This window comes from Lolium perenne, chromosome 3, assembly GCF_019359855.2.
Source record: "Lolium perenne isolate Kyuss_39 chromosome 3, Kyuss_2.0, whole genome shotgun sequence".
Classification (NCBI taxonomy): Eukaryota; Viridiplantae; Streptophyta; class Magnoliopsida; order Poales; family Poaceae; genus Lolium; species Lolium perenne.
The window spans coordinates 340868314-340892678 of NC_067246.2; the positions used below are offsets into that span (position 1 = coordinate 340868314).

General features: G+C 47.7%; 2 protein-coding genes across 4 annotated transcripts; both read right to left on the reverse strand.

The window, feature by feature from the left end:
* Nucleotides 1-3339: 3339 nt before the first annotated feature.
* On the reverse strand, nucleotides 3340-14250 carry LOC127346003 (IAA-amino acid hydrolase ILR1-like 1). 3 transcript variants are annotated; one of them, XM_051372536.2, is made up of 6 exons: nucleotides 13785-14249; nucleotides 5834-5959; nucleotides 5174-5488; nucleotides 4891-5019; nucleotides 4123-4161; nucleotides 3765-3903 (listed from the first exon to the last, which is right to left on the reverse strand). In XM_051372536.2, the coding sequence occupies exons 1-5, from the start codon at nucleotides 14121-14123 to the stop codon at nucleotides 4135-4137; spliced, it is 936 nt and encodes a 311-aa protein (XP_051228496.1). In that variant the 5' UTR covers nucleotides 14124-14249; the 3' UTR covers nucleotides 3765-3903; nucleotides 4123-4134. The 3 variants fall into 3 exon arrangements, with proteins under 3 accessions (XP_051228495.1, XP_051228496.1, XP_071684849.1); XM_071828748.1 differs by lacking the exon at nucleotides 3765-3903 and adding an exon at nucleotides 4001-4015 and having other exon boundaries at nucleotides 13785-14250; XM_051372535.2 differs by lacking the exon at nucleotides 4123-4161 and having other exon boundaries at nucleotides 3340-3903; nucleotides 13785-14243.
* An 852-nt stretch (nucleotides 14251-15102) lies between these two features.
* Nucleotides 15103-16988, reverse strand: LOC127346004 (large ribosomal subunit protein eL38z/eL38y-like). Its single transcript, XM_051372537.2, has 3 exons — nucleotides 16834-16988; nucleotides 16556-16739; nucleotides 15103-15380 (listed from the first exon to the last, which is right to left on the reverse strand). Exons 1-3 carry the CDS (start codon nucleotides 16834-16836, stop codon nucleotides 15358-15360), a joined length of 210 nt encoding a protein of 69 aa, XP_051228497.1. The 5' UTR covers nucleotides 16837-16988; the 3' UTR covers nucleotides 15103-15357.
* Nucleotides 16989-24365: the final 7377 nt, after the last annotated feature.

Below are 24365 nucleotides of genomic sequence, written 5' to 3' on the forward strand. Positions count from 1 at the left end.
TCTGGGGACGCCGTCAACTTTTACCTTTGTTGAATATCATGTGAGTTGCTATGCATGTTCGTCTTGTCTGAAGTAAGGGCGATTTTCATGATCAAATGGTTTGAGTATGCATATTGTTAGAGAAGAACATTGGGCCGCTAACTAAAGTCATGAATCATGGTGGAAGTTTCAGTTTGGACATAAAACCTCAATCTCTTATGAGAATATTATCTGTTGTTGAATGCTTAAGCATTAAAAGAGGAGTCCATTATCTGTTGTCTATGTTGTCCCGGTATGGGTGTCTAAGTTGAGAATGATCAAAAGCGAGAAATCCAATGCGAACCTTCTCCTTAGACCCTTGTACAGGCGGCATAGAGGTACCCCTTTGTGACACTTGGTTGAAACATATGTCATGCAATGATAATCCGTGTTAATCCAAGCTAATTAGGACAAAGTGCGGGCACTATTGGTATACTATGCATGAGGTTTGCAACTTATAAGATATCTTATACATAACACATATGCTTTATTACTACCGTTGACAAAATTGTTTCTTGTTTTCAAAATGAAAAGCTCTAGCACAAAAATAGTAATCCATGCTTCCCTCTGCGAAGGGCCATTCTTCTACTTTATTGTTGAGTCAGTTTACCTATTCTTTCTATCTTAGAAGCAAACACTCGTGTAAATTGTGTGCATTGATTCTTACATGTTTACCTATTGCACTTGTTATATTACTTTGTGTTGACAATTATCCATGAGATATATATGTTGAAGTTGAAAGCAACCGCTGAAACTTATATCTTCCTTTGTGTTGTTTCAAGCTTTCTACTAAGAATTTATTGCTTATGAGTTAACTGTTATGCAAGACTTATTGATGCTTGTCTTGAAAGTATTATTCATGAAAAGTCTTTGTTATATGATTCATTTGTTTACTCATTATCTTCATCATTGCTTCGAATCGCTGCATTCATCTCATATGCTTTACAATAGTATGATCAAGATTATGATAGCATGTCACTTCAGAAATTATCTTTGTTATCGTTTACCTACTCGAGGGCGAGTAGGAACTAAGCTTGGGGATGCTTGATACGTCCCAAACGTATCTATAATTTCTTATGTTCCATGCTACTTTATTGATGATACTCACATGTTTTATACACATTATATGTCATTATTATGCATTTTCCGGCACTAACCTATTGACGAGATGCCGAAGAGCCAGTTGCTGTTTTCTGTTGTTTTTGGTTTCAAAAATCCTAGTAAGGAAATATTCTCAGAATTGGACGAAATCAACACCCAGGGGCCTATTTTTCCATGAAGCTTCCAGAAGACCGGAGGGGAGACGAAGTGGGGCCACGGGGCGCCGCCACACTAGGGCGGCGCGGCCTAGAGGGGGCCCGCGCGGCCCTAGCGTGTGGGGCCCCCGTGACTCTCCCGACTCCGCCCTTCCGCCTACTTAAAGCCTCCGTCGCGAAACCCCCAGTACCGAGAGCCACGATACGGAAAACCTTCCAGAGACGCTGCCGCCGCCAATCCCATCTCGGGGGATTCAGGAGATCGCCTCCGGCACCCTGCCGGAGAGGGGAATCATCTCCCGGAGGTCTCTTCATCGCCATGATCGCCTCTGGATCGATGTGTGAGTAGTTCACCCCTGGACTATGGGTCCATAGCAGTAGCTAGATGGTCGTCTTCTCCTCATTGTGCTATCATGTTCGATCTTGTGAGCTGCCTATCATGATCAAGATCGTCTATTTGTAATCCTACATGTTGTGTTCGTTGGGATCCGATGAATGTTGAATACTATGTCAAGTTGATTATCAATCTATCATATATGTTATTTATGTTCTTGCATGCTCTCCGTTGCTAGTAGAGGCTCTGGCCAAGTTGATACTTGTGACTCCAAGAGGAAGTATTTATGCTCGATAGTGGGTTCATGCCTCCATTAAATGCAGGACAGGTGTGAAAGTTCTAAGGTTGTGGATGTCTTTGTTGCCACTAGGGATAAAACATCGATGCTTTGTCTAAGGATATTTGTGTTGATTACATTACGCACCATACTTAATGCAATTGTCTGTTGTTTACAACTTAATATCGGAGGGTTCGGATGATAACCTGAAGGTGGACTTTTTAGGCATAGATGCATGCTGGATAGCGGTCTATGTACTTTGTCGTAATGCCCTGATTAAATCTCATAGTACTCATCATGATATATGTATGTGCATTGTTATGCCTTCTTTATTTGTCAATTGCCCAACTGTAGTTTGTTCACCCAACATGCTATTTATCTTATGGGAGAGACACCACTAGTGAACTGTCGACCCCGGTCCTATTCTTTACATCTGAAATACAATCTACTGCAATTGTTCTTTACTGTTCTTCGCAAACAAACATCATCATCCACACTATACATCTAATCCTTTGTTTACAGCAAGCCAGTGAGATTGACAACCCCGCTGTTACGTTGGGGCAAAGTTCTGTGATTGTGTTGTGCAGGTTCCACGTTGGCGCCGAAATCCCTGGTGTTGCGCCGCACTACACTCGTCCGCCATCATCCTTCAACGTGCTTCTTGACTCCTACTGGTTCGATTAAACCTTGGTTTCTTACTGAGGGAAACTTGCTACTGTGCGCATCACACCTTCCTCTTGGGGTTCCCAACGAACGTGTCAACTACACGCATCAGTGTGCTTCTCCCTACCGCCGGCTGCAGGGAACATGACATGGCCACCCCCACCTTGCTAAGGTCGACCTGGCGGGGATGGCGTCCACCTGGCCGGATCCTCACCTCCTATCGGTCTCCACATACACACGCATGCCAACGTCATCTCTAATCCGCCATCGCTCCCTGAGAGTGGTAGGGTGGACGAGGAGGCCTCACGTATGCCGTCTCCCGCAGGTGTTGTGCCGCGACCTTGGTTGTGCATGTACACCACCATGGTTGGCGGCGTGAGGTGGAGGCCATGGCAACATCTCCACCGGCTCTCGCACAAGTTCGACCACCAGGACGGCGGGTTCTCACGCTAGACTCCGGCCAGATTGGTCAACGCACGTTGGAAAATGTAGGAATAGAAGGAAAGAAACAAAGAAATATAGAAAGTAGAAAAATAATTAATGGAGCTCCTATCGAATTTAGCCATGTCACGCCTGCGAGTGGGACATACCTGTCAGAATAACAATTTGTCTGGTTAATTAAACGAATTAGTGCTTGCATCGGTGTCATCCAAAACATGTGGTTATTAGCAAAAAAAATTGTAAACTAGCAGTTTTTGTCACAACGTCGTGAATTGTGGTTGGTTTTTTGTAATTATCTGTAAGTTATGAGAATTGACAACAATGCAATTGTTGCCTAAGTTCAAGGCAGAAACAAAATAGTAGGATCGGATATTATTAGCTATAGAAACTGTTGCATGATCACCTGGCGATACAGAGGCTGTCGTCGAGTCAGACAGGTTGACATGACTTAACGATTGTAGTTCAGGTTAACCAGAGTTTCATTCAACAGTGGACCACATCATCTACAGTTCATCGCGGGGTTCCACCTTAGCAGCGGCAACATGCTGCTGCCGCTCGAGCAGATAGCGAGCTGCCAACGCTGCTTGCATTGCGGCGCCATACGGCAGAGCGTCCTCGTTGACGGTGAAGTAGGGGTTGTGGTGCGGCGCCTGCGGGCCGCGGGTCTCGTTTAGCATCCCCACGAAGTAGTAGTACGTCCTGGGAACGGCCTCGGCGTACATGGAGAAATCCTCGGCTCCCATCATCGGCTGCTTGTCTCTCACGTCGCCGGGGCCGACCATCTCGCCGCCAACCTTCACGAAGAAATCATGGAGCTCCGGGTTGTTGATTACTGGCGGAGCGAAAGGCATATCGTTGTCATGGAAGTCCACGACGGCGCTGCAGCGCTGGACGGACGCCTGTGCCACTATCACCTGAGACAAGAAACTTAGCGTTGTAGTTTATCGTCGAATAATCCCCAAGATGCAAAGGTTCTGACTTCTCGGCGATATTACCCACACACGCACCGACCCGGACGTTTGGAACCTGGGTGCGCGCGCACCCGTTTACGAAAAGTTCAAAAAATGTTATTTAAAAATTTTCAGAAAAATGTGAAGTAAATTTTTGCATGTACATATTATGTTGATACTTACTCGTGTAAGTTTTCACGAAAAAATACCATTATGTGTGGCCTGCATAAAAATGACAAAATATCCAAATGAGAATAGTGAACATGAATTTGTACTATTCACATGAATAGGAATTTGCATTTTGTCATTTTTATGTAGGTCACATACAATGGTATTTTTCCGTGAAAACACACACGAGTAAGTATCAACATAGTATATACATACAAAATTTTACTTCACATTTTTTTGAAACTTTTAAATAGCATTATTTTGAACTTTACGTAAACGGGTGCGCGCGTACCCAGGTTCCATTCACCATTTCCGACACACGCACACTCAATAGTCATGGGAATCCTAGCTATGGAATCTTCTTTAAAAAGTGAACCGGATATGATTCATTATGCCATATCGATTTTTTAGCCTATCGGCATGAGTGCATGGCCATTCATGCTAAAATAAACACTAAAAGACACTTCATTTCTATAAAAAAAAACAAATGGTGCAGCTTTCTGAAAAAGGGAACAGACTTACCACCAGCTCGATTGCTTATGTTTATAATCAAATGAGGATATTATTAACTAGAAACTGTTGCATAATCACATAGGTGGCAAGAGACTGAGCTGTCGTATCGTGGTGATAGTTAGCTTCACTATAAAATATTTGACCCAAGAATTCAAGCGCCAATAATACTATGTTAAAATTTTCATTATGTTCTCAAGAACCAAATAAGTCCGGAACTCATTGACCAAAGACACACAAAAACAAAATCCCAATTTAATTATAATGCGATACCTCTTCAATTCGCTGCTTCAATCGGCCAAAACTCTCCTTCGAAAAGGCTCGGAAGGTACCACCAATTGTGACAGAGTCAGGGATGACATTGAAGGCTCCACCACCTTGAAACTTCCCCACCGTTACTACCTGTGGAATGAACAAAGCCAACAAGATGGGAATGAGATTTTTAATCCATATTATAAGACTGTAATGTGAAGAAAATCATTTCATCTATGTAAATCATATAGAATTGTAGCCATCATTAAATAAAAAATGAAGTATCTCAAGGATCAAATTGAACCTGTGAGTCCAAGGGGTCGGCTTCTCGGGAAACAAGTTGCTGAAGGCTTGCAATAACATTGGATGCAGCCAGTATTGGATCGATAGTGTGATGAGGAAGTGCAGCATGCCCACCCTTTCCAGTTATTACTGCGTCAAAGAATCCAGACCCTGCCATTACAGGACCAGGCCTTGATGCCAGCACACCGATAGGCACAGTGTCAAGTATATGAATCCCAAACATGACCTCTATGTTTTCCACAGCTCCAGCTTCAATCATCTTCTTTGCCCCACCACCACCTTCCTCAGCTGGTTGAAAAAGAAGGACCACAGTACCCTACGTAAACAAAAAGAAATCCGTGATGAAAAAGTTGCAGATAACTAAAATTCCATGTCTTAATGTCTACAATATATGTTTTTTTTGTTGGCCAAGGATTGCAAGATCTTGACATACTAATTGATAAATAGCCAGCCACATGGTTCAGTTTGTATGCCACTGAACCGAGACCAAACTGGGGAGTGGGGACCAAACAATTCTTTCACTAGATCTAAGCTATTTGACCAACAAATCTCTAAACACTATTTAAGCACTAAAAGAGAAATTATAAATCATCTTACAACTTGTCTTCGTAAGATGAGAAAATTGCTATCATTCACAATACAAAGAGGATTGTTAACCAACCTGGAACTCATCACGGTGCTCCTGTAGAATCTTAGCAGAACCCAATAGCATAGCAACATGTGCATCATGGCCACATCCATGCATCTTCCCAGGCACTTTGCTCTTGTGTTCCCATTCTACACTTTCCTGAAAATACATTTTTTCAATAAAGGAATATTTATCAACTCAACAGTCGCATCAAGGAAGCATGAGAGTTACACCTGGTCTCTGAATAAGACGCACACATCTCATAAACATGAATAAAAAACATCGACAGAAGCTACTATAGGGCAACTTAAGAAACATGGACCTTGGAATAGATAAGGTCATAGCCAAGTACAGCCTTACTTCAGTGTGGGCAGAGGAAGCTTGCAACACTTTAATTGACACTAACAAATAATTCAATCAAATACTACAAATGGCCAATAACTAGAATAGCATGTATGCCCCCTTCTTTTAAACATAAGGCCACTTGGCCCGGCTTTATAAATAAAGCCCTCTTGGCAAACCATCCAACATAGTCATACAGGCACACACACACACATAAGCCCGCAGGCGCTAACAAGTTTGTCCCAACCCAGGACTAGGAGAGATACTACTGAGAGATACAACGCTGAAGTAGCTAAAAACAACCACACACTAGACGATAGATAGATAGCTAGGGAAGTCCAAGACGTAGTCGCGGTCTGGGTCCTCCGCTACTCAGCTCGCAGTCTCGCGTAGAGTCTCCTGACGTCGTCCACCGCCGCGTCCAAAGATCGCCCCGATCCCTCCGTCTCGACCAGTAACCCTCCAAAGACCTTGCAGCATATGTATCAACATTTGGTAAAACACGTCAGCCGGGTTTCCGATCATCTTTCCTTCAATGGTAAGCTTGTTGCGTATAGTCCACAGGGTCCAGCACTGGGCTGCGAACGTAAACCAAACTAGCCTACGCAACGGGCCGTAAAGGCCCTGGGCGATTGCAATGAACTCCCCCGGCCCGGCGGGGTTCCAGTCGCAGTGTAGGAGTTCCCTAACTCCAGCCCACATCATTCTGGCGATGGGACAGGAGAAGAAGATGTGATTGCAGTCTTCCACCTCCTGACAAAGCGCACACCTCCCATTCGAAGGCCCGTGTCTTTTGGCAACTTGGTCACATGAGGGTAGACGCCCTCGGATCAGCTGCCACAAGAAGACCCGGATCTTGGGAGGAACCCTTGTGCGCCAAGCCTCCTTGAAGCAGGTGGCGACGCCCCCTGCGTCGAGCCAAATAGACCGACTTGGCGGTGAAGGTGCACAGGCGTCGATGGACCAGGAGACCGTGTCCTCCTCAACCCCCGGGAGCCATCCCATGGCCTCCCGGCGAGAGGTTGTCCCACTCAACGGCTTCGGCGGTGCCAAATGGTCTCTGAAACTCAACCTTCCACTCCCCGGGGAACCCCTCCGAGGTGCGGCATCGGCAAGCGATATCGGCGGATCGACAGCAGCTAAATAGGAGGGGGAATCTAGCCATGAAGGGCCCCCTGCCCGTCCACCAGTCCAGCCAAAACCTGGTGCGCCTCCCATTGCGCGCACCATGTTTGGCACCCAACTTGAAATACCATTTGATTTTTTGAATGGAATTCCAAAATTGGGAGCCCCTAGTAGGGACATTATCATCAAAGAGGTCCCGCCCCCTAAGGTACTTAGCCCGAATGATGTCTGCCCACAGACCCTCGGCGTCTTGATACAGTTTCCAAATCCATTTGAGCATCAGAGCGATGTTCATGAGTTTGGTGTTGAGGATACCCAGTCCTCCGAACGCTTTCGGCTTACACACCGTAGCCCAATCTACCATGTGATACTTGCGTTTGTTGCCCACTCCTTCCCAAAAGAAGCGGCAGCGCGGTTTGTCCATGGCCTTATGAGTGCTATCAAAAAGTAGGTAAAGGCTCATAGCAAACTGCGGAAGGCTGGAGAGGCAGGAGTTGGTCAGCTCCAGCCTACCCGCCGAAGCGAGGAAGAGACCTTGCCATGGGTCCACCCTGTGCCCAATTTTCTCCGGCAAGAAGTTCCAGTCCGCTACCCTAAGCGCTTTGTCACTAATAGGTAAGCCCAGATACTTAATCGGGAACTCCCCTCGTTTGCAATTAAGCATGCCAGCCACCCGGTGTTGAAGTTCTAGTGTGACCCCCATCACCACCACTTCACTCTTGTCAAAGTTGATCTTGAGACCCGACATATTCTCAAAGCATAGGAGAATAGTCTTCAGGTTCGCAATCCCTACCCCCGTAGGCCGGATCAGAATCATCGTATCATCAGCATATTGTAGATGTGTCACCCCCCCTGGGATGAGGTGCGGGATAACCCCCTCGATATGTCCCGCGGAGCTAGCCTTAGCCAGAATGGCAGCCAGCCCATCTACAATGAAGTCAAACAGAATCGGGGATAGGGGGTCGCCTTGGCGAACACCCCTAGCGTTCCGAAAATATGGGCCAATCTCCCCATTGACATTGATGGCAGTCTGGCCACCCTTGACCAGCTGCAGTAACCGGTGGACCACCCTCGCAGAGAAGCCTTTCCGGAGTAGGATCTCCTGTAGGAAGTCCCAGTTAACTCTGTCATAAGCTTTTTCGAAATCCAATTTGAGAAGCAAACCCTCTTGCTTCTCAACCCTGAGTTCATGTGCAATCTCATGTAGAGCAAGAGCACCCTCATGCAAGCATCTCCCTTTGATGAAAGCAGATTGGCTCCGATCAATCGTCCTATGTGCTAACGGAGCTAATCTAATCGCATATGCCTTGGCCACGAACTTGAAAATGACGTTAATTAGAGCAATAGGCCGGAATTGTGTGATCCGCTCCGCCCCCTTAACCTTCGGAATGAGCGAGATAATCCCGAAGTTAAGGCGCGCGATGTCAACCCTCCCTAGGGCAAAGTCATTCAAAAGCTGAAGGATAGGACCCCGAAGGGTACCCCAGAACCGCTTGAAGAACGCCACCGGGAAACCATCCGGACCAGGAGCCGAGTCCGGCTTCATACTAGCAAGGACCTCGTCCAACTCCTCAGCCGAGAAAGTGATCTCCAAACCCCAGTTTTCCTCAGCCGTGACACGCTGATCCTCCCCCCAGAGGTCCGGACCCAAGGCGAAGACCCTCTCCTCCCCTTTCGACCCCATCAGGCCCTGATAGAACTGATACACGTGGTCCATCAGGTCCCGCTGCTCGTCCACCTCACCCCCCTCAGTGATTAGGCGAGGGATAGAGCACTTGCGCTTGCATCCATTCGCAATCGCATGGAAGTAAGCGGTGCACGAGTCCCCCTTTAGGGTCCACTGGGTCCTACTCCGCTGCCTCCAGTACTCCTCTTCGACTCGATCCAACGACACCAGCTGGTCCTCGAGGAAGTAGCGAAGGGCCCAACCCTCCTCGTCTAGACCGTTGGCGTCTGCCACCCGGTCCAAATCCTCCACCTGTCGCAACAGGTTGGTACGGAAATCTCGTTTTTCCTTTCCAAGATTGGCTCCCCAGCCTTTGAGGAATTGGCGAGAGTTCCGAGAGATATACTGCCACATCTCGACTGCGCACCGGTGTGGCCCACGGTCAAAGATGAAGCAGCGGAGCTTCTCCCCCAACAGGTCCCCAAACCCTGGCACCCCGAACCACCAAGTCTGAAAGAAGAATCTCGACTGGCGGACTAGGGTGTCTTCCCCACTACACAACAACAGCGGAGTGTGGTCAGAACCAATCCTAGTGATTGTAGTGAGGGAGCAGAGGGGAAACGCAGCCTCCCAGGCCGGAGATACCAACACCCGATCCAGCACACACTGGGTAGGGCGTAGGCGTCGATTCGTCCACGTAAAGCGAGCCCCTGCTCTAGCCAATTCCCGTAGGGCCATGGTGGCGATCGCCTCGTTGAACCGCCTGACCCTGGACCAGGAAATGCTGTCGTTGCTCTTATCACCTGCCGCACGGATCAGGTTGAAGTCGCCCCCAACCACCACTGGGTAGGGCGCCTCCTCCACCGCTTGAGTCAATTCACCCAAGAATTCCTCAGTGCGGCGGTGATCAGCTGGTCCGTAGACCATGAAGAAGCACCACTTCAACTTGTTAGACCGCTGGAAGATCGAAGCTGAGATGAAGAAGGTCCCCTTCTTCCATTGCCCAACCTCGAAGCCCTCATCCCTAAAGCCCAGGAGCATTCCTCCTGAGTGTCCAACGGCCGGGACCCAATCCCACGCGAATTGTCCTCCCACCTCGAGGCTGCGCAGCTCGGATGCAGAGAACTCCGCCTTAATCGTCTCCTGGATGGCGACGATGTCCACTCTATGCTGTCTGAGGTAGGATTTAAGCTGGCCTCGCCTCCCTGGCTCACCAAATCCCCTCATGTTGTAGATGAGCGCTCTCATTTCTGCGAACTAGAGGTCGAACCGCGCCCCTTGCGCACCGTCAACCGGGGCCGGCGCTCCCGAGCGCGAGCCCGCAGGTTACGAAGAGTAACAGCGTCATCCGACGAAGCTTGGACCCCCGAGTCCGAATCTTCCAGCCCGCCTTCGGACGCCAAAGGAGGATCGACATCCTCCCCAGATGCCTCCCCGGAAGCGACCGCTGCCCCAGTCAACCGCTCCTGCTCATCCCGAGCCTTGCGCGCTGCCGTAGCTGCCAAAGCCGCTTGGGCGAGCTCCTTAGCCCTGACGAGCTGCAGCGCCTCCATAGGCAAGCCCTTACCAGGGGCAAACACCATCCCACTGTCCACAATAACGGAAGAAAGATGCGTGTCGGGCAAGGTAGGGAGAAGGGAGAAGTCGGAATCCGTACCTGTAGCCGCCGGAAGCTCCAGGTTCTTCGCCGCTGCCCTCGACTGCGCCTTCTTCATCACGTCCGCGGCCGCCACGCCCGCGTTCCTCGAGCTCTTCCGCACCGGGGTCGCCGGCACCGTCGTCTTCCTGGCCTTCTTCGTCGTCCCCTCCGTCGGAGCTGGCACCACCATGGTCCTCTTGCCTTGCACCAAGGAGATCGCCGCAGTCAGCTCGCCGTGTAAGTCCATCACCGCCTCCGTCACCTGGGTATCCCCACCCCCAGCCGCCGCCCCCGCCGGAGCAAACGCCTCCACCACCATGTCTTCCGCCGCCGAAATCGGGCTGGCGGGCTCGATAGTAGGGCTGTCCTTCAGCCATGAACCCACCAGGTCAGTGACTTGGGACGCCGTCTCCCCGGAGACGAGAGATGTCTCCTCCGCTCCCACGGCCATCATCGTGGGCGGTGGCACCACCCCCTGCTTCACCAGGCTCCCGCCATCGTCCACCTCAGCGAGGATGGCGAACCTTCCCAGGCCGGCCAGCGCAGGGACCGACAGTAGGTTGGACCCGTATTGGTCCGAAACCTTGCCCAGCTGCGGCGCGCTGCGCGACCCCATGTTGCCCTTGTGCTGGGAGGTACCCGTGCCCCCGCCCGACTTCTCGGCGCCCTTCGCCTTCTCCTTGTCACTCGCCCGTCTGCGTTGCCGGTTCCACGCTTCCCCATCAGTACTCCTCTCCTCGGACTCGAGGTCGTCCCCATCCTCGTCGTCCCGTGGTGCTGGCGGGCGAGGCGGGCCGTTCGAGCCCCCCGCCCCGGCCGCCCCCAGCTCCGCGTGAATCCCCAAGGTGAAGGGTTCGCCGTTCACGCACAGCTGGACAGTTCCCTTGACCCTCTCAGGGTGTCTGCATTGGAATCGCATGCGCACCGGCTCCGTCTTCCACTTCTTGATCGATAACTCGTCCACCTCCACCGGACGTCCAATCATCGTCATAGCCGCCATCAGTCGATCCTTGACCATCATGTCGCCCGGCAGGCCCGTGATCTGCACCCACACAGACGGGAAGGCAGGGCCAGGTCGCGGGCTCACAAACGCCTCACGGATGTCAACATCACACTTGCTGAGGGGGAGATATATCTTCCCCCGCCTCGTGCTCATCCTCAACGTCTCCCTTGACGGAAATCTCACACAAAACTCGGTATCCGACACCCTGGACACCTGCCAATCCCAAAGGTCATCAAGCAAGCTCTTGAGCTCATCAGAGAGTTGCAGCGCCGTGAGAGGCGCCGAGGTGAAGTGGATAACCGCCTCAAAGAGCTCCCCTTCCGCCTGCGCCTTGAGGGGTTCCACCTCAATGTTGAAGAACCCCCCGCCCGTGATGGCGTGACCATAGGACTGAAGGAGCAACGGCCGACCACGCGTAGGGCATCCCGCCGACACATGGCCTGCCTTGCTGCAGAGAATGCACACCGGGTCATTGACGCAATCCGCCTGAAAGTGCCCCTCTTGACCGCAGCGGAAGCACTCCCCTCCCACCGGGCCCGACGCCATTCCACCGGCAGCCTTGTTCTTCCCCTTGGCCTTAGGTTGGGGCGGCGCTCCCTGCGCCACACCCTTCATCTTGCCACCCTGGGCGTTGCCACCGCGCGGAGCCCCCTGCTGGGCCCGGGACCTCTGTCCCTCAGCCTGGCGCGGTCGCTGCTCGTCAAGCTGTTGGCCACGGCGCTCCTCGCCCTGCCGACCCCCGTCCCGACGCCCGGTAGGGTTGTTGTTGAAGCCGTCGTTCCCTCCGCCGTCGTGGAACCGGCCCCCACCGGCTCCCTGACGACCGCCACCGTAGTTGTAGTCGAAGTCAGAGCGGCCGCCACCGTCCGCTCGCCCGCCGTAGTAGTCGTTCCTGCCGCCGCCGTCCGAGCGCCCTCCGCCGTCCGAGCGGCCACCGCCATCAGTGCGGCCACCCTCGAAGTAGCCACCGTTGCTGTTGTTGTTGTAGCCGGATCTTCCGCCGCCCTGCTCCTCAAGCCGCCGCTTCCGACCATCGCCGTAACCGCCTCCGTTGCCCCCACCCCCGCCTCCGCCGCCGCCTCCCGCCATCGCCACAACCTCCGCAAAGGAACGGGAAAGAGGGAGAGGAGCTGGTATTCGATGGAGAGTGCGGAAAGGGAGGTGGACGCCGCGCCGTTTTCTCTCAGAAGATCTGGCAGGAAACCCTAGCTCGGGGTCTCGGCATCCTTTAGGAAGCCACAGCCATCGCTGGGCTTGGGCCCAACCTGGGTCCGCCTCCCTCGGCCCATTGGGCGCAGGGAGAATCCGTCCCTGGTCGTCACCCCCCAGTGGCGGGCCCAGCGACAAAAAAGGCTGGTCCAACGGATCCGGCCCAAGCACCCCCTGCGGCCCACCGAAGGGGACGCCATGTGGCCCAGGCCCAGCTGGCGCCACCATGTATGCCCCCTTCAAGATAATGTACATGGTAAAACTAAAAGCAGGTTCTCAGAGATTCTGTATCTCCAATAAAGAGCTACTCCCTCGAATTTGAACTGAACCCCCGACACTTATTATTGATTGGAGGGAGTATGTGTTTTTCATACCAACGCGAAGAAAATAAATATGGAACACGGAGATCATAATACAATTACAGGGACTAAATTCAGAAAACATCAGATAGTTAAACATGGGACTGTGAGCAATTATTATCCAGTGGTATACTAACAACATGGCATAATTATCTCATCACCATTCAGGATAAGCTTGAACCAATTTTTCTATGATCCTAGTCAAAAGGCTAGTAAACTAGCCAGGATTAGGTAGCGTATCTACCTCTTTTTAAATATAAAAAGAAGTGCCCGCCCCAAGCCATCTACCGGCCAGACTCAAAAATTTAATAACACAATGTTTCTATCCAGACCTGATAAGCATTACTCTACATTTTCGTGCTTTCAAATTCAAAGATGTGTGCTCCTGACTTCAATATTTGCATACAATTTTCTCTGAAATCCGTATTGACTTCTCACACATTAGTAGTGAGAGGTGATTCAAGACATCAGGGTTGGTTTAGCTTTTTCTGAAAAAGTTTGCAATCTTACTCCGCCTATACATTGAAACAGGTGCATAGCTCATCAAGAAGTTTTCCTGTCAAAATTAACTAGCAGTGCTAGAAATCAAAGCAGAACAGCAAGAAAGGAGAGGAGAAAGCAAAGCACAAGGTAGCAGCAACATGCATGGCAAGCGCGTCCATGTCAGCCCGGAGCGCAACGAAGGGCGGGCCGCCCGTGCCGATGGTGGCGACGACGCCGGTGACGGCGAAAGGGTGCCTGTAGGGAATCCACATGGCGTCGAGCTCCCGCCGCACGAGCTCGCTGGTGGCGAACTCCTCGTAGCCAAGCTCTGGGTTCTCGTGGATCCGCCGGCGCACCCCCACCATCCAGTCCATGAACTCCGCATCCTTGGCCCGCCGCAGGAGACTCGCCGGGTCATCTAGCACGGCCTCGCAGCTCGCGGCGAGGAGGAGGGCGGCGGAAAGCAGCAGAGGGAGAGGCAGAGCACCAGCGGCCATGGTGAACAATAAAGTGGTTTGAATTCTTCTATGACGTGGGCTTGTTTGGCTGCACTTATTTATACGATTTTGTCTATCCTTTTGCGAAGAGAGATGCCGTGGTTCATTCTCTATGTTGGATTGGCTGGAGGAGAGTGGTTTGGTTGTAAAGAATTGCGGGTGTCCAGTTGGTTGCCACTAAAACGTGCTAAAATGCATAATCCAAAGCCTTTTATAATTTGAGATCATTTCATTTTCTTACTTGGTGCTCATGAGAAAAATCTTCCAACTTTATCATATTTCCTAGAACTCAAGGCACCTACATTCTGTAAGCTGCCTTTTAGAGCTACGGTGACAGTGGGCCCTTTATATTTGAAAAACAAAACTTGATTTCACAGTTCCAAAATTCGAAATCCAGATGTATTCAATGATGTGTAGTATAATCATGCAGAATCTCAATCCAAAATCAATTCAAAAAGGATGCAAGCATCAACCGTTGTTTATTTATCACTTGATGAATATGAATCCTTCCTTCTAGTGGAATAGGTCGATCATGCAAGCTGCAGCAAAACAGTAAAAGAAACGAATGTATATCACACTACTGATTATTACTGAGGTCCTGATTATTACTGGGGTCTTTTCTCAGACACTTGAAATATTTAATGGGCACAATAAGCACAAAAGCTGTCTATGATGTTCCAGTTCTCTACAAGCTTGAACAAGTGGAAGCATAACAATGCCTTTGTAGTAAAACCTCCAACTTAATCCTTCTCAAACCTCCAACTTAAAGACGTTATCTTCATCCTCAGTCAGAGTACAGAGGTCCGTTCTGATTCCCACTTTTGTAAACCCAAAGTCCAGCCACTTAAATTTCAATCACAAGCAGGGCAATTGACCGCTAACCAGCAGACGACTTTGAATGTATAGTTGACGTGTAAAACAGAATATCCAGTACTAAGCCTACCAAAATAGCACAGATGAAGCAGCAAGTAAGCAACCGTGAATAAAAAGCCTTTCTTTCACAGATATTCAAGTCAAGAAGAATCAACTGGCTACACCATCACATGCACGTATACCAAATGACACAAAATCATCACAGATCCAACCACAGAACTCCCAGCATTACATTTCAGTCTGGAATATCAAAACTCGGTTAATGAGGTAACAAGGTCCCTGATGAGTGATCACAGATAATAGAACAAGATGGGTCGAACATGTCCGGCTACTAGGAAAGGAGCATTGTCTGGCTTGATGCTTACACCTCCTGGACGCTCAAACCTGCAAAAAGGAACATCACGATTAGCAAGCATTCACCAACAGCTGCAAGATTTAAGAAACAAATGAGATGACTGTATGCAAAGCAGCAGTTGTAGAGCAGTAAAAACAGGAAAAAAGCGTACACGTCATAATGACTAGAGAAGATGCAAAATACGTGTGATCAAAAGGAGGACCAAGTATAAACAATTTGAAAATATGCCAATCATCACAAAATTGAACGGTTTTCATATCACTGCACAACTCGTCGAAATGGTGCAAATTAGAACAAACAAAAATAACATTAGACCTAACAAATTGTTACACTGGTCTGTGCAGCACTACACTAGTAGTGCAATCACACTGCAGAGGAAAATATAGCTGGTGGCAAGCTGGTACATGCAACCCGCCAAGATGCCTCTGTTTTATCTCACATGGAGATGTAGTAAGGTGCAGATCATCTGGAAAAATCATTTGTTTGCATCACAGTAGATGCTTATGATTATTATTCCAGATTTATTGTGCGCTGGTGGCAGCAGTACATCATGTTTAAGAATATAACCAACTTTCTAGCCATTGGCCATAGCAGTTGCTGACAAAAAGGGTCGTCTCAAATAGTGCGACCCCTCGGATATCATAGTTAATGGCCATCACGGATGAACATACAAGCAAACTAGTTTAAACCACAAGCCACAAGTCAAAAGAAATAAAGACTGAAATGGCTTGAAGCTAAAACTAGCAGAGCATTCATCTTTGGCATTACAATTTCTGTTCCAAGGGACACTGCTACTTGAGATGATTATTACAGTACAAACATAACTACTCAATAGGGCAACAGTACAATGGGAGAAACCAAGGAGACGGAACGATTCTGCTGCAATCATACTGATGTCCCTCGGATCTCATAGCTAATATGGCCATCACCGACGACTCTAAGCAATGGTTTTAGCCCCAAGCCATCGTCAACTCAACAAAAGAAAGTGTATGACAAATGGCTTGAAGCTAAAACCAGTCAACTATCATCTTTGGACCTGAATTTTATCTTCACTGGGACATCAACTGCATACACACTACATAACTGAAAAATGCAAGGCGAACTCAAAGTACGGAAAAAATAGCAGATACAAGCATGCACAGCGGACAAACATACATTCCAAGTAAAGTTTATCCAACACAGATAGACCATGTGTGATAATTACCTGGTGGGAGGGACTGCTTGAGCTTGTTGGCCTTGTCGGCGTCGAAGACGCAGAGGGTGTAGAGGTACCTGGAGCAGCGCACCTTGAACTTGACGGCGTCCTTGGTCCTCTTGATCCGCACCGACCGCGCGTCCTTGCGCCTCGCCGTCAGCAGGAAGTCCTTGATCTCGTGGATCTGCTTCGGCTGCAACACGCGGAAACAGCACACAACGGATTAGTTAGTTGCCATATCATCATGGGCGGAGATATCATCGTGGTGGGGAGAGGATGATTCGCACCATAGTGGACGGCGGGGGAGGTCGCCTGTAGGAGGAGCAGGAGGTGGCGGCGGCGGCGTGGGGAAGAGGAAGGGAGAAGGAGAAGACCCTGCTCCGCAGATTTATGCTCGGGGTAACCTACTTGCCTCGCGATATCTGACCCAGGTATTGATGGGCTTGGCGAGCTGGCCCAAAGTGATAGAACTGAGGCCCTCTTCACTAAATAAAAGTTGCCCCAAATCTCTCTCCACACACTAAAATTTATGAGAAGTGGTCTTCTTGCTTGACAAGTGTCACAACCATAGTTTCAAAAATCGGACTTGTGAGTGAACCGGTGAGACAACTGGCTCACTGGTTCGCTGATCGGACCACCGGTTCATCTGGTTCGATGGTGAAGAAAACTCATTATTTAAATTAAATTTTAAGCAAAGAACAAGATGAGCATAAAAGGTATATATAGTAAATTTCAGTACGTAAGCACAAAACATGGTGAGTCTAAGTGATATTGGGTGTTATATGTGGTGTTACTTCTTCTTGACATAAGGCTGTGATTTCGATTCCTCTTGCGATATCTGTTTTTCCTATTTTGTTGTTGTTTGGATCGTTGCCTCTTTAAAAACCTGTGAGACTGTCGGTTCAGGTTTATTTCGACCAAACCATTGAATCAATACGGTTTTTCAAACTATGGCCTCAAGGGGAAGCAAGGTGGGGATGAAGGAAAGGGGATGAAGGGTTGTCTCAATTTTTCCCTTTATTTTTTAGATTTATTTTTTCAAAATAAAATATCTTGAGAACGGTTTGTTCAAATTGCAAACCGTTTTTTTGCTTTTGAGATCCCCACGCAAAGATTTTAAAACTAAATCTCATGTTGATAGGTTTTGAGAAACTTTTTTCCGTACTTCCAAAATTAGCATGCTTGTACTCGGGGTTTATATGTGATTGTACTCGGATTTTACATGAGTTGTAATAGTGCTTCGCTCTCGGTGGACCCAAAACAAATTTCTAGTGGGGGAAAACTCATGAGTGGGGCCATATCTTTTGTAAATTCGAATGATTTCACTATAATTCAGAAATTTGAGTGGGGTGAAGGCCCCCGCTCAGCCCTTCTTGGGTCCACCCTGGCTTCGTTGTACTTGGAGGTTTCACTAGGAGTGTATTTGTACTTAGTTGCTCTTGGTTTTTTAGTAATTTATACTCATGTCTTCTGCGTAATTGTATTCGAGTCTTTTATGTAATTGTACTTGTGTCTTGTATGTAATTGTCTTTGTGCTTTGTTCGTAACTGTACTCATTAGATGGTGTACTTGTGCGTTTGTACATAACTGAGTTGTACCCATGTCTTGTATGTAACTATACTCGTGCCTTTTTTTCATAATTGTACTTGTGCTCTGTTCGTAACTGTACTCGCTCGTCGATGTACTCGTGCTTTGTACGTAACAGAGTTATACTTGTGTCTTATATGTAACTATACTTGTGTATTCTATGTAATGTATGTGTGTGTTGTATGTAAATGTAATCCAGTTTTATCACTCAGTTATACGTATTTCGGCATACTCGAATTTGTTTATAGCTTGTACTCGTAGCTTATACTTTCGTATGTCAGATATAGATAACATGAAAATCCTTACCAAAAGTGATGTTGCTTTTAGGTTAGGGGGACGAAGCCGGTGTACAACCACATGAACCAATTAGTTCATAATCTTTCGTTAATATAATCTCTGTCATTATTGCTCATTGGTGAAAATTTTATGCTGCAAAGAGCATAGTTGACCACATGATACGATCATCTTATATGGCTATTGTTGGTTGATCCATCACGGAGGGAGAGCTATAATTGTTGTTGTATTCATTGGAAATCATGAGTTATATAGAGGTACATGGAGAGATGTAGACTTGGAGCACAAGAACATCATATCCAATGTAGCTAGTTCAACTAAAATACCTATCTGATGAAAAATATTGGGCAATTATATTTAACACCATCTCTCATGGCAAGGTAGGTTGGATTTTTTTGGAATTTTCTTATAGGGAGTCTGCAAATATTTTGTTTTCAATAATGCACTAATAGGATTGAAACTCAAGCCTATGTAGCTTTGATACTCTTGTTAGAAATATGCACGAGAGGTAATAATAAAGTTGTTATTATCATATTTATGTGTATGATAATTTTTTATTTCTTAGGCTATAATTTTATTAACTGAAAACATTAATACATGTGTGTTTTATAAACAAACAAGAATTCATAGTAAGCTTCTCAATTAACTAGCTCATTGATTAAGTGATGTTCAAGGATTCCTGATCATGAACATTGTTTGTTGTTAATAAAGGGATCATGTCATTAGGAGAATGATATGATGGACACACCCAATGTAAGCATATAAATTAATAAGATTGAGTCAGTAAGTTTGTTTTGTTGTAGCTCTCAATTATGAAGTAACATAATTCTTAGACCATGAGATTATGTTAACCACTAATGCTAGAGGAGTGTTTTGATGACATCAAACATCACACATGGTGATTATATATGTGGCATTGGGTATTCTTTTTTTTGTAGAATTGGAATTGGCTATTTAGAAAGTGATAGTTGAGGTTCATGGATCAAGAGTGATATATGTCCATCCAAATGATGGAGAGATATACTCGGGGAACTCTTGGTGAGATCGCATCCAGTAAGCTTGCAAGCATGTGACTAGGTAACATGGATGTTATATCATGGAACGAGTAAAGAGTTCTTCTTGATAGCGAGATTGAACTAGGCATAAGTCGAGGATCGGATATCGGATAAGTAAAGTACCACAAGACAAAGGGAATAGGTCATGACATTTATGGTTCATTCGATCACAAGGTCATCATTGAATACGTATGAGTCATTCCAGATCTCCAGGTCCCGTTGTTGACTATTGATCGGAGAGGTGACTCGATTATGTCTGCATCATTCGCGAACCGTAGGGTGACACACTTAAGGTCTGTTGACGCTTATTAGGCCAGATATATGACATAAGAGAGTAAGTTGAAGAACGAATATTCTTCGAAGTTGTGGACTGGATCCAGTACATCATGAGAAGCTTCGGAATGTTCTAGAGATAAAGAAAACATATATGGTACTCCCTCTGATGTGCGCATTACGCCATTACCCTTCGGGTAACCGACATTAGCCTATCTCCTCCGGCCCAACTAGGGGCCTGATATGTCTCAAACGTATCTATAATTTTTGATGCTCCATGCTTGTTTTACACCAATTCATATATGTTTTTTTCATACTTCGTTGCACTTTTATACATTTTCCGGCACTAACCTATTAACAAGATGCCACAATGTCAGTTCCCTGTTTTCTGCTGTTTTTGTATTTCAGAAAAGTTGTACATGAAATATTCTCGGAATTGGACGAAACAAAAGTCAAGTCAATATGTTACCGTAGCGAAGACAGAGTCCAGAGGGGAGTCGAAGGGGGCAGCAGGGCGGCTACACCTGCCCTAGGCGCGGCCTGGCCCTGGCCCGTGCCTAGGTGTGGTGTGGGCCACCCTGGCCTCCACCGACATCGCCCCTTCTCCTATTTATTCACGATGTCGGAAAAACCATGAATACCCAAGCCCCCATCCACGAAAAGTTCCGTCGTGGGCGCCATCGCAGAACCCATCTCGGGGGGTTCTGAAGCTCTTCCCGGCACCCTGCCGGAGGGGGAAATCATCGCCGTAGGCATCTACATCGCCATGCCTGCCTCCGAAGTGATGCGTGAGTAGTTCATCCCTGGACTATAGGTCCATATCAATAGCTATATGGTTGTCTTCTCCAATTTGTATCTCATGTATAGATCTTGTGAGCTGCCCTACATGACCAAAATCATCCTTATGTTATCCTACATGTTGTATTTGCTGGGATCCGATGAATATTGTATACTATATTGAGGTTGATTATATATTCATGTCATATGTTATTTGTGATCTTGCATGCTCTCCATTGCTAGTAGATACTCTGGCCAAATAGATGCTTGTGACTTCAAGAGGGGGTATTTATGCTTGGTAGTAGGTTCATGCCTCTAGTAATCTGGGAGAGTGACAGTAACTTCTAACATTATAGATGTGATGTTGCTACTAGGGAGAAAGCAACAATGTTTTGTCCAAGGGTAATTCTATTGTTTACTTTACACACGTTGCTTAATGCGACAATCTATTGCTTGCAACTTAATACTGAAAGGTGTTCGGACGATAACCGGATGGTTGATTATTAGTCATAGACACAGTAGGATTATGGTCTATGTATTATGTTGTAATACCCAAACTAATCTCATAGTAATCATCTTGTCATGTATGTGTTGCGGTCAGAAACCCACCGGCGAGCAGCGACGGGCAACACAGTAGAGCCGGGAGGCTCCCAGGACTGCGGCTGGCCCTGGTCCCTCCGAGCGACGGCCCGCAAAGACTCGGCACGTACGTCCGATCTTTGGTGGTGCAGGCGTGCCACCTGACCTATACCTGGTCAGGAAGGTGATGGAGATGCCTCGCTTAGTTTCCTGCATGGCATACACGTAAACATTAAATACGAGCCTCGATCGGCTCTCAGGTTGTCCTGTGAATCGGCTCAAAGAGCCGATCCACCCATGATTCGCACGAGGTGTACGAAAATATGGTGGTCCTGCTTGATCAAAATAAAGCTAAAACGATCTACTACGATTTAGGGTTTTCACCACATAATAGGAACATCCTACTCGTGATTGAGCCTCGCGGCCACGCACGGTGTTCGTAAACCGACCCTAGGCAAGGCCTAAAAACCAACACGAGGTTGATCCCCGGAACATCCTGTCTAGGGCTAGCAAACTACACCCTACGCGCCACTGGATCCTTCAATCCGTTTGTAAGGCCTAACTATGCAGATATTAAACTAATCCTTGAAGAACAAGGAGCAATCATGATGGATCGGATCTAGTAAATAATGATCAAACGGGGTGCCGTCCCTACACCTAAGATAGGCGTAAGGGCGGCTAGACGTCTCAGGGTTGCACGACGATAGCATATGATACGATGAACAATGCTAACCCTAACACATCTAAGATAACTACGTTGCTCGCCATCAAAAAGGCTTCAGTACGAGCAACGCATGAACAACGAATAAACTTGTACTGCCTAGATCGCAAGATGCGATCTAGGCGACATGAATCTCACCGGAAGAAACCCTCGAGACAAGGGAGTTGGCGATGTGCCTAGATTGGTTTGTGGTGAACGTGATTGTTGTTTATTTCATAAACCCTAGATACATATTTATAGTCCGTAGATTTTCTAACGTGGGAATAATCCCAACCGTGCACGAGACAAACTCTAACTAACCGACACGTATCCTACTACATTACAGATACACGGGCAAACTAGCCCAAACTTTGCATATAAGGCCGATTCACGTATATTCTTCCATGTATATTCTTCAAGCCCATCTTGATCGCGGCCCACCTCTAACTCGGTCAAATTCTGGTGATAACACATGCCCCCCTGGTTTTGGAATTGATAATTCCAAAATCACTCTGCTTTTTCTTCGTCGGGTCATGTCATGGCAGAACCGTCGCAGTATCCATCATTATGATGCCCTGCCTTCTCAACTTCTCCGCGTGACCTGGCAGTTTTTTTTGTTGGGCACCACTTCCTTGGAAACTGCTATGGCATTGAATTTCCACTATATCCCCTTTTATTTAACCGCTCCAAACAGTTTGCTTCTTCATCCCCTTCGCATTAGCACTCCCAAAAGCCCTCCTGCGCCACCATGTCTTCTTCCTCCTCTGCCTCATCGGATCTTTCCACCCAATCCTCCTCCCGCGAGCCGACGCCGGAGTGGAACCCGGAGGAGGCCCATGCGGCCAACATCCGCCGCGCCATCGAAGCCGGGGAGGAGTCTAGTCACGACTTCTCCGTCTGGTCTGAGGACGACAAGTCCTCGACCGACGGGGAAAGTGACCTCCGCTTCCTTGCCGACGGGTGATACGTCTCCAACGTATCGATAATTTCTTATGTTCCATGCCACATTATTGATGTTATCTACATGTTTTATGCACACTTTATGTCATATTCGTGCATTTTCTGGAACTAACCTATTAACAAGATGCCGAAGTGCCAGTTGTTGTTTTCTGCTGTTTTTGGTTTCAGAAATCCTAGTAACGAAATATTCTCGGAATTGGACGAAATCAACGCCCAGGGTCCTATTTTGCCACGAAGCTTCCAGAAGACCGAAGAGGAGACGAAGTGGGGCCACGAGGTGGCGACACCATAGGGCGGCGCGGCCCAAGCCCTGGCTGCGCCGACCTAGGGTGTGGGCCCCTCGTGCCCCATCCTGACCTGCCCTTCCGCCTACTTAAAGCCTCCGTCGCGAAACCCCCAGTACCGAGAGCCACGATACGGAAAACCTTACTGAGACGCCGCCGCCGCCAATCCCATCTCGGGGGATTCAGGAGATCGCCTCCGGCACCCTGCCGGAGAGGGGATTCATCTCCCGGAGGACTCTACGCCGCCATGGTCGCCTCCGGAGTGATGAGTGAGTAGTCTACCCCTGGACTATGGGTCCATAGCAGTAGCTAGATGGTTGTCTTCTCCCCATTGTGCTTAATTGTCGGGTCTTGTGAGCTGCATAACATGATCAAGATCATCTATCTGTAATTCTATATGTTGCGTTTGTTGGGATCCGATGAATAGAGAATACTTGTTATGTTGATTATCAAAGTTATGTCTATGTGTTGTTTATGATCTTGCATGCTCTCCGTTACTAGTAGATGCTCTGGCCAAGTAGATGCTTGTAACTCCAAGAGGGAGTATTTATGCTCGATAGTGGGTTCATGTCTCAGTGAATGCAGGGGGAGTGACGAGAAACCTCTAAGATTATGGATGTCTTTGTTGCCACTAGGGATAAAACATTGGTGCTATGTTCAAGGATGTAGTTACCGATTACATTACGCGCAATACTTAATGTAATTGTGCATTGTTAGCAACTTAATACGGAGGGGTTCGGATGATAACTTTGAAGGTGGACTTTTTAGGCATAGATGCATCTTTGGATAGCGGTCTATGTACTTTGTCGTAATGCCCAATTAAATCTCACTATACTCATCATAATATGTATGTGCATGGTCATGCCCTCTTTATTTGTCAATTGCCCAACTGTAATTTGTTCACCCAACATCTTGTTTATCTTATGGGAGAGACACCTCTAGTGAGCTGTGGACCCGGTCCAATTCTCTATCTTGAAATATAATCTCTTGCAATCTTTGTTCTCTTGTTTTACTGCAAACAATCATCATCCACACTATATATCTAATCCTTTGTTACTGACAAGCCGGTGAGATTGACAACCTCAACTTTGTTTCGTTGGGGCAAAGTATTTTGGTTGTGTTGTGCGGGTTCCACGTTGGCGCCGGAATCTCGGTGTTGCGCCGCACTACATCCCGCCGCCATCAACCTTCAACGTGCTTCTTGACTCCTACGGTTCGATTAAACCTTGGTTTCTTACTGAGGAAACTTGCTGTGCGCATCACACCTTCCTCTTGGGGTTCCCAACGGACGTGTCAACCACACGCATCAA

Excerpts from the sequence above, each read along its gene's own strand:
- LOC127346003 (XM_051372535.2), bottom strand. The coding sequence starts at position 14,123 with ATGGCCGCTGGTGCTCTGCCTCTCCCTCTGCTGCTTTCCGCCGCCCTC. Across the intron at positions 5,960-13,784 it reads TGGACGCGCTTGCCATGCAT|GAAAGTGTAGAATGGGAACA; the intron begins GTTGCTGCTACC and ends ATGTATTTTCAG. Across the intron at positions 5,020-5,173 it reads CCGACCCCTTGGACTCACAG|GTAGTAACGGTGGGGAAGTT; the intron begins GTTCAATTTGAT and ends TTCATTCCACAG.
- LOC127346004 (XM_051372537.2), bottom strand. Across the intron at positions 15,381-16,555 it reads CAAGCAGTCCCTCCCACCAG|GTTTGAGCGTCCAGGAGGTG; the intron begins GTAATTATCACA and ends TCCTTTTTGCAG.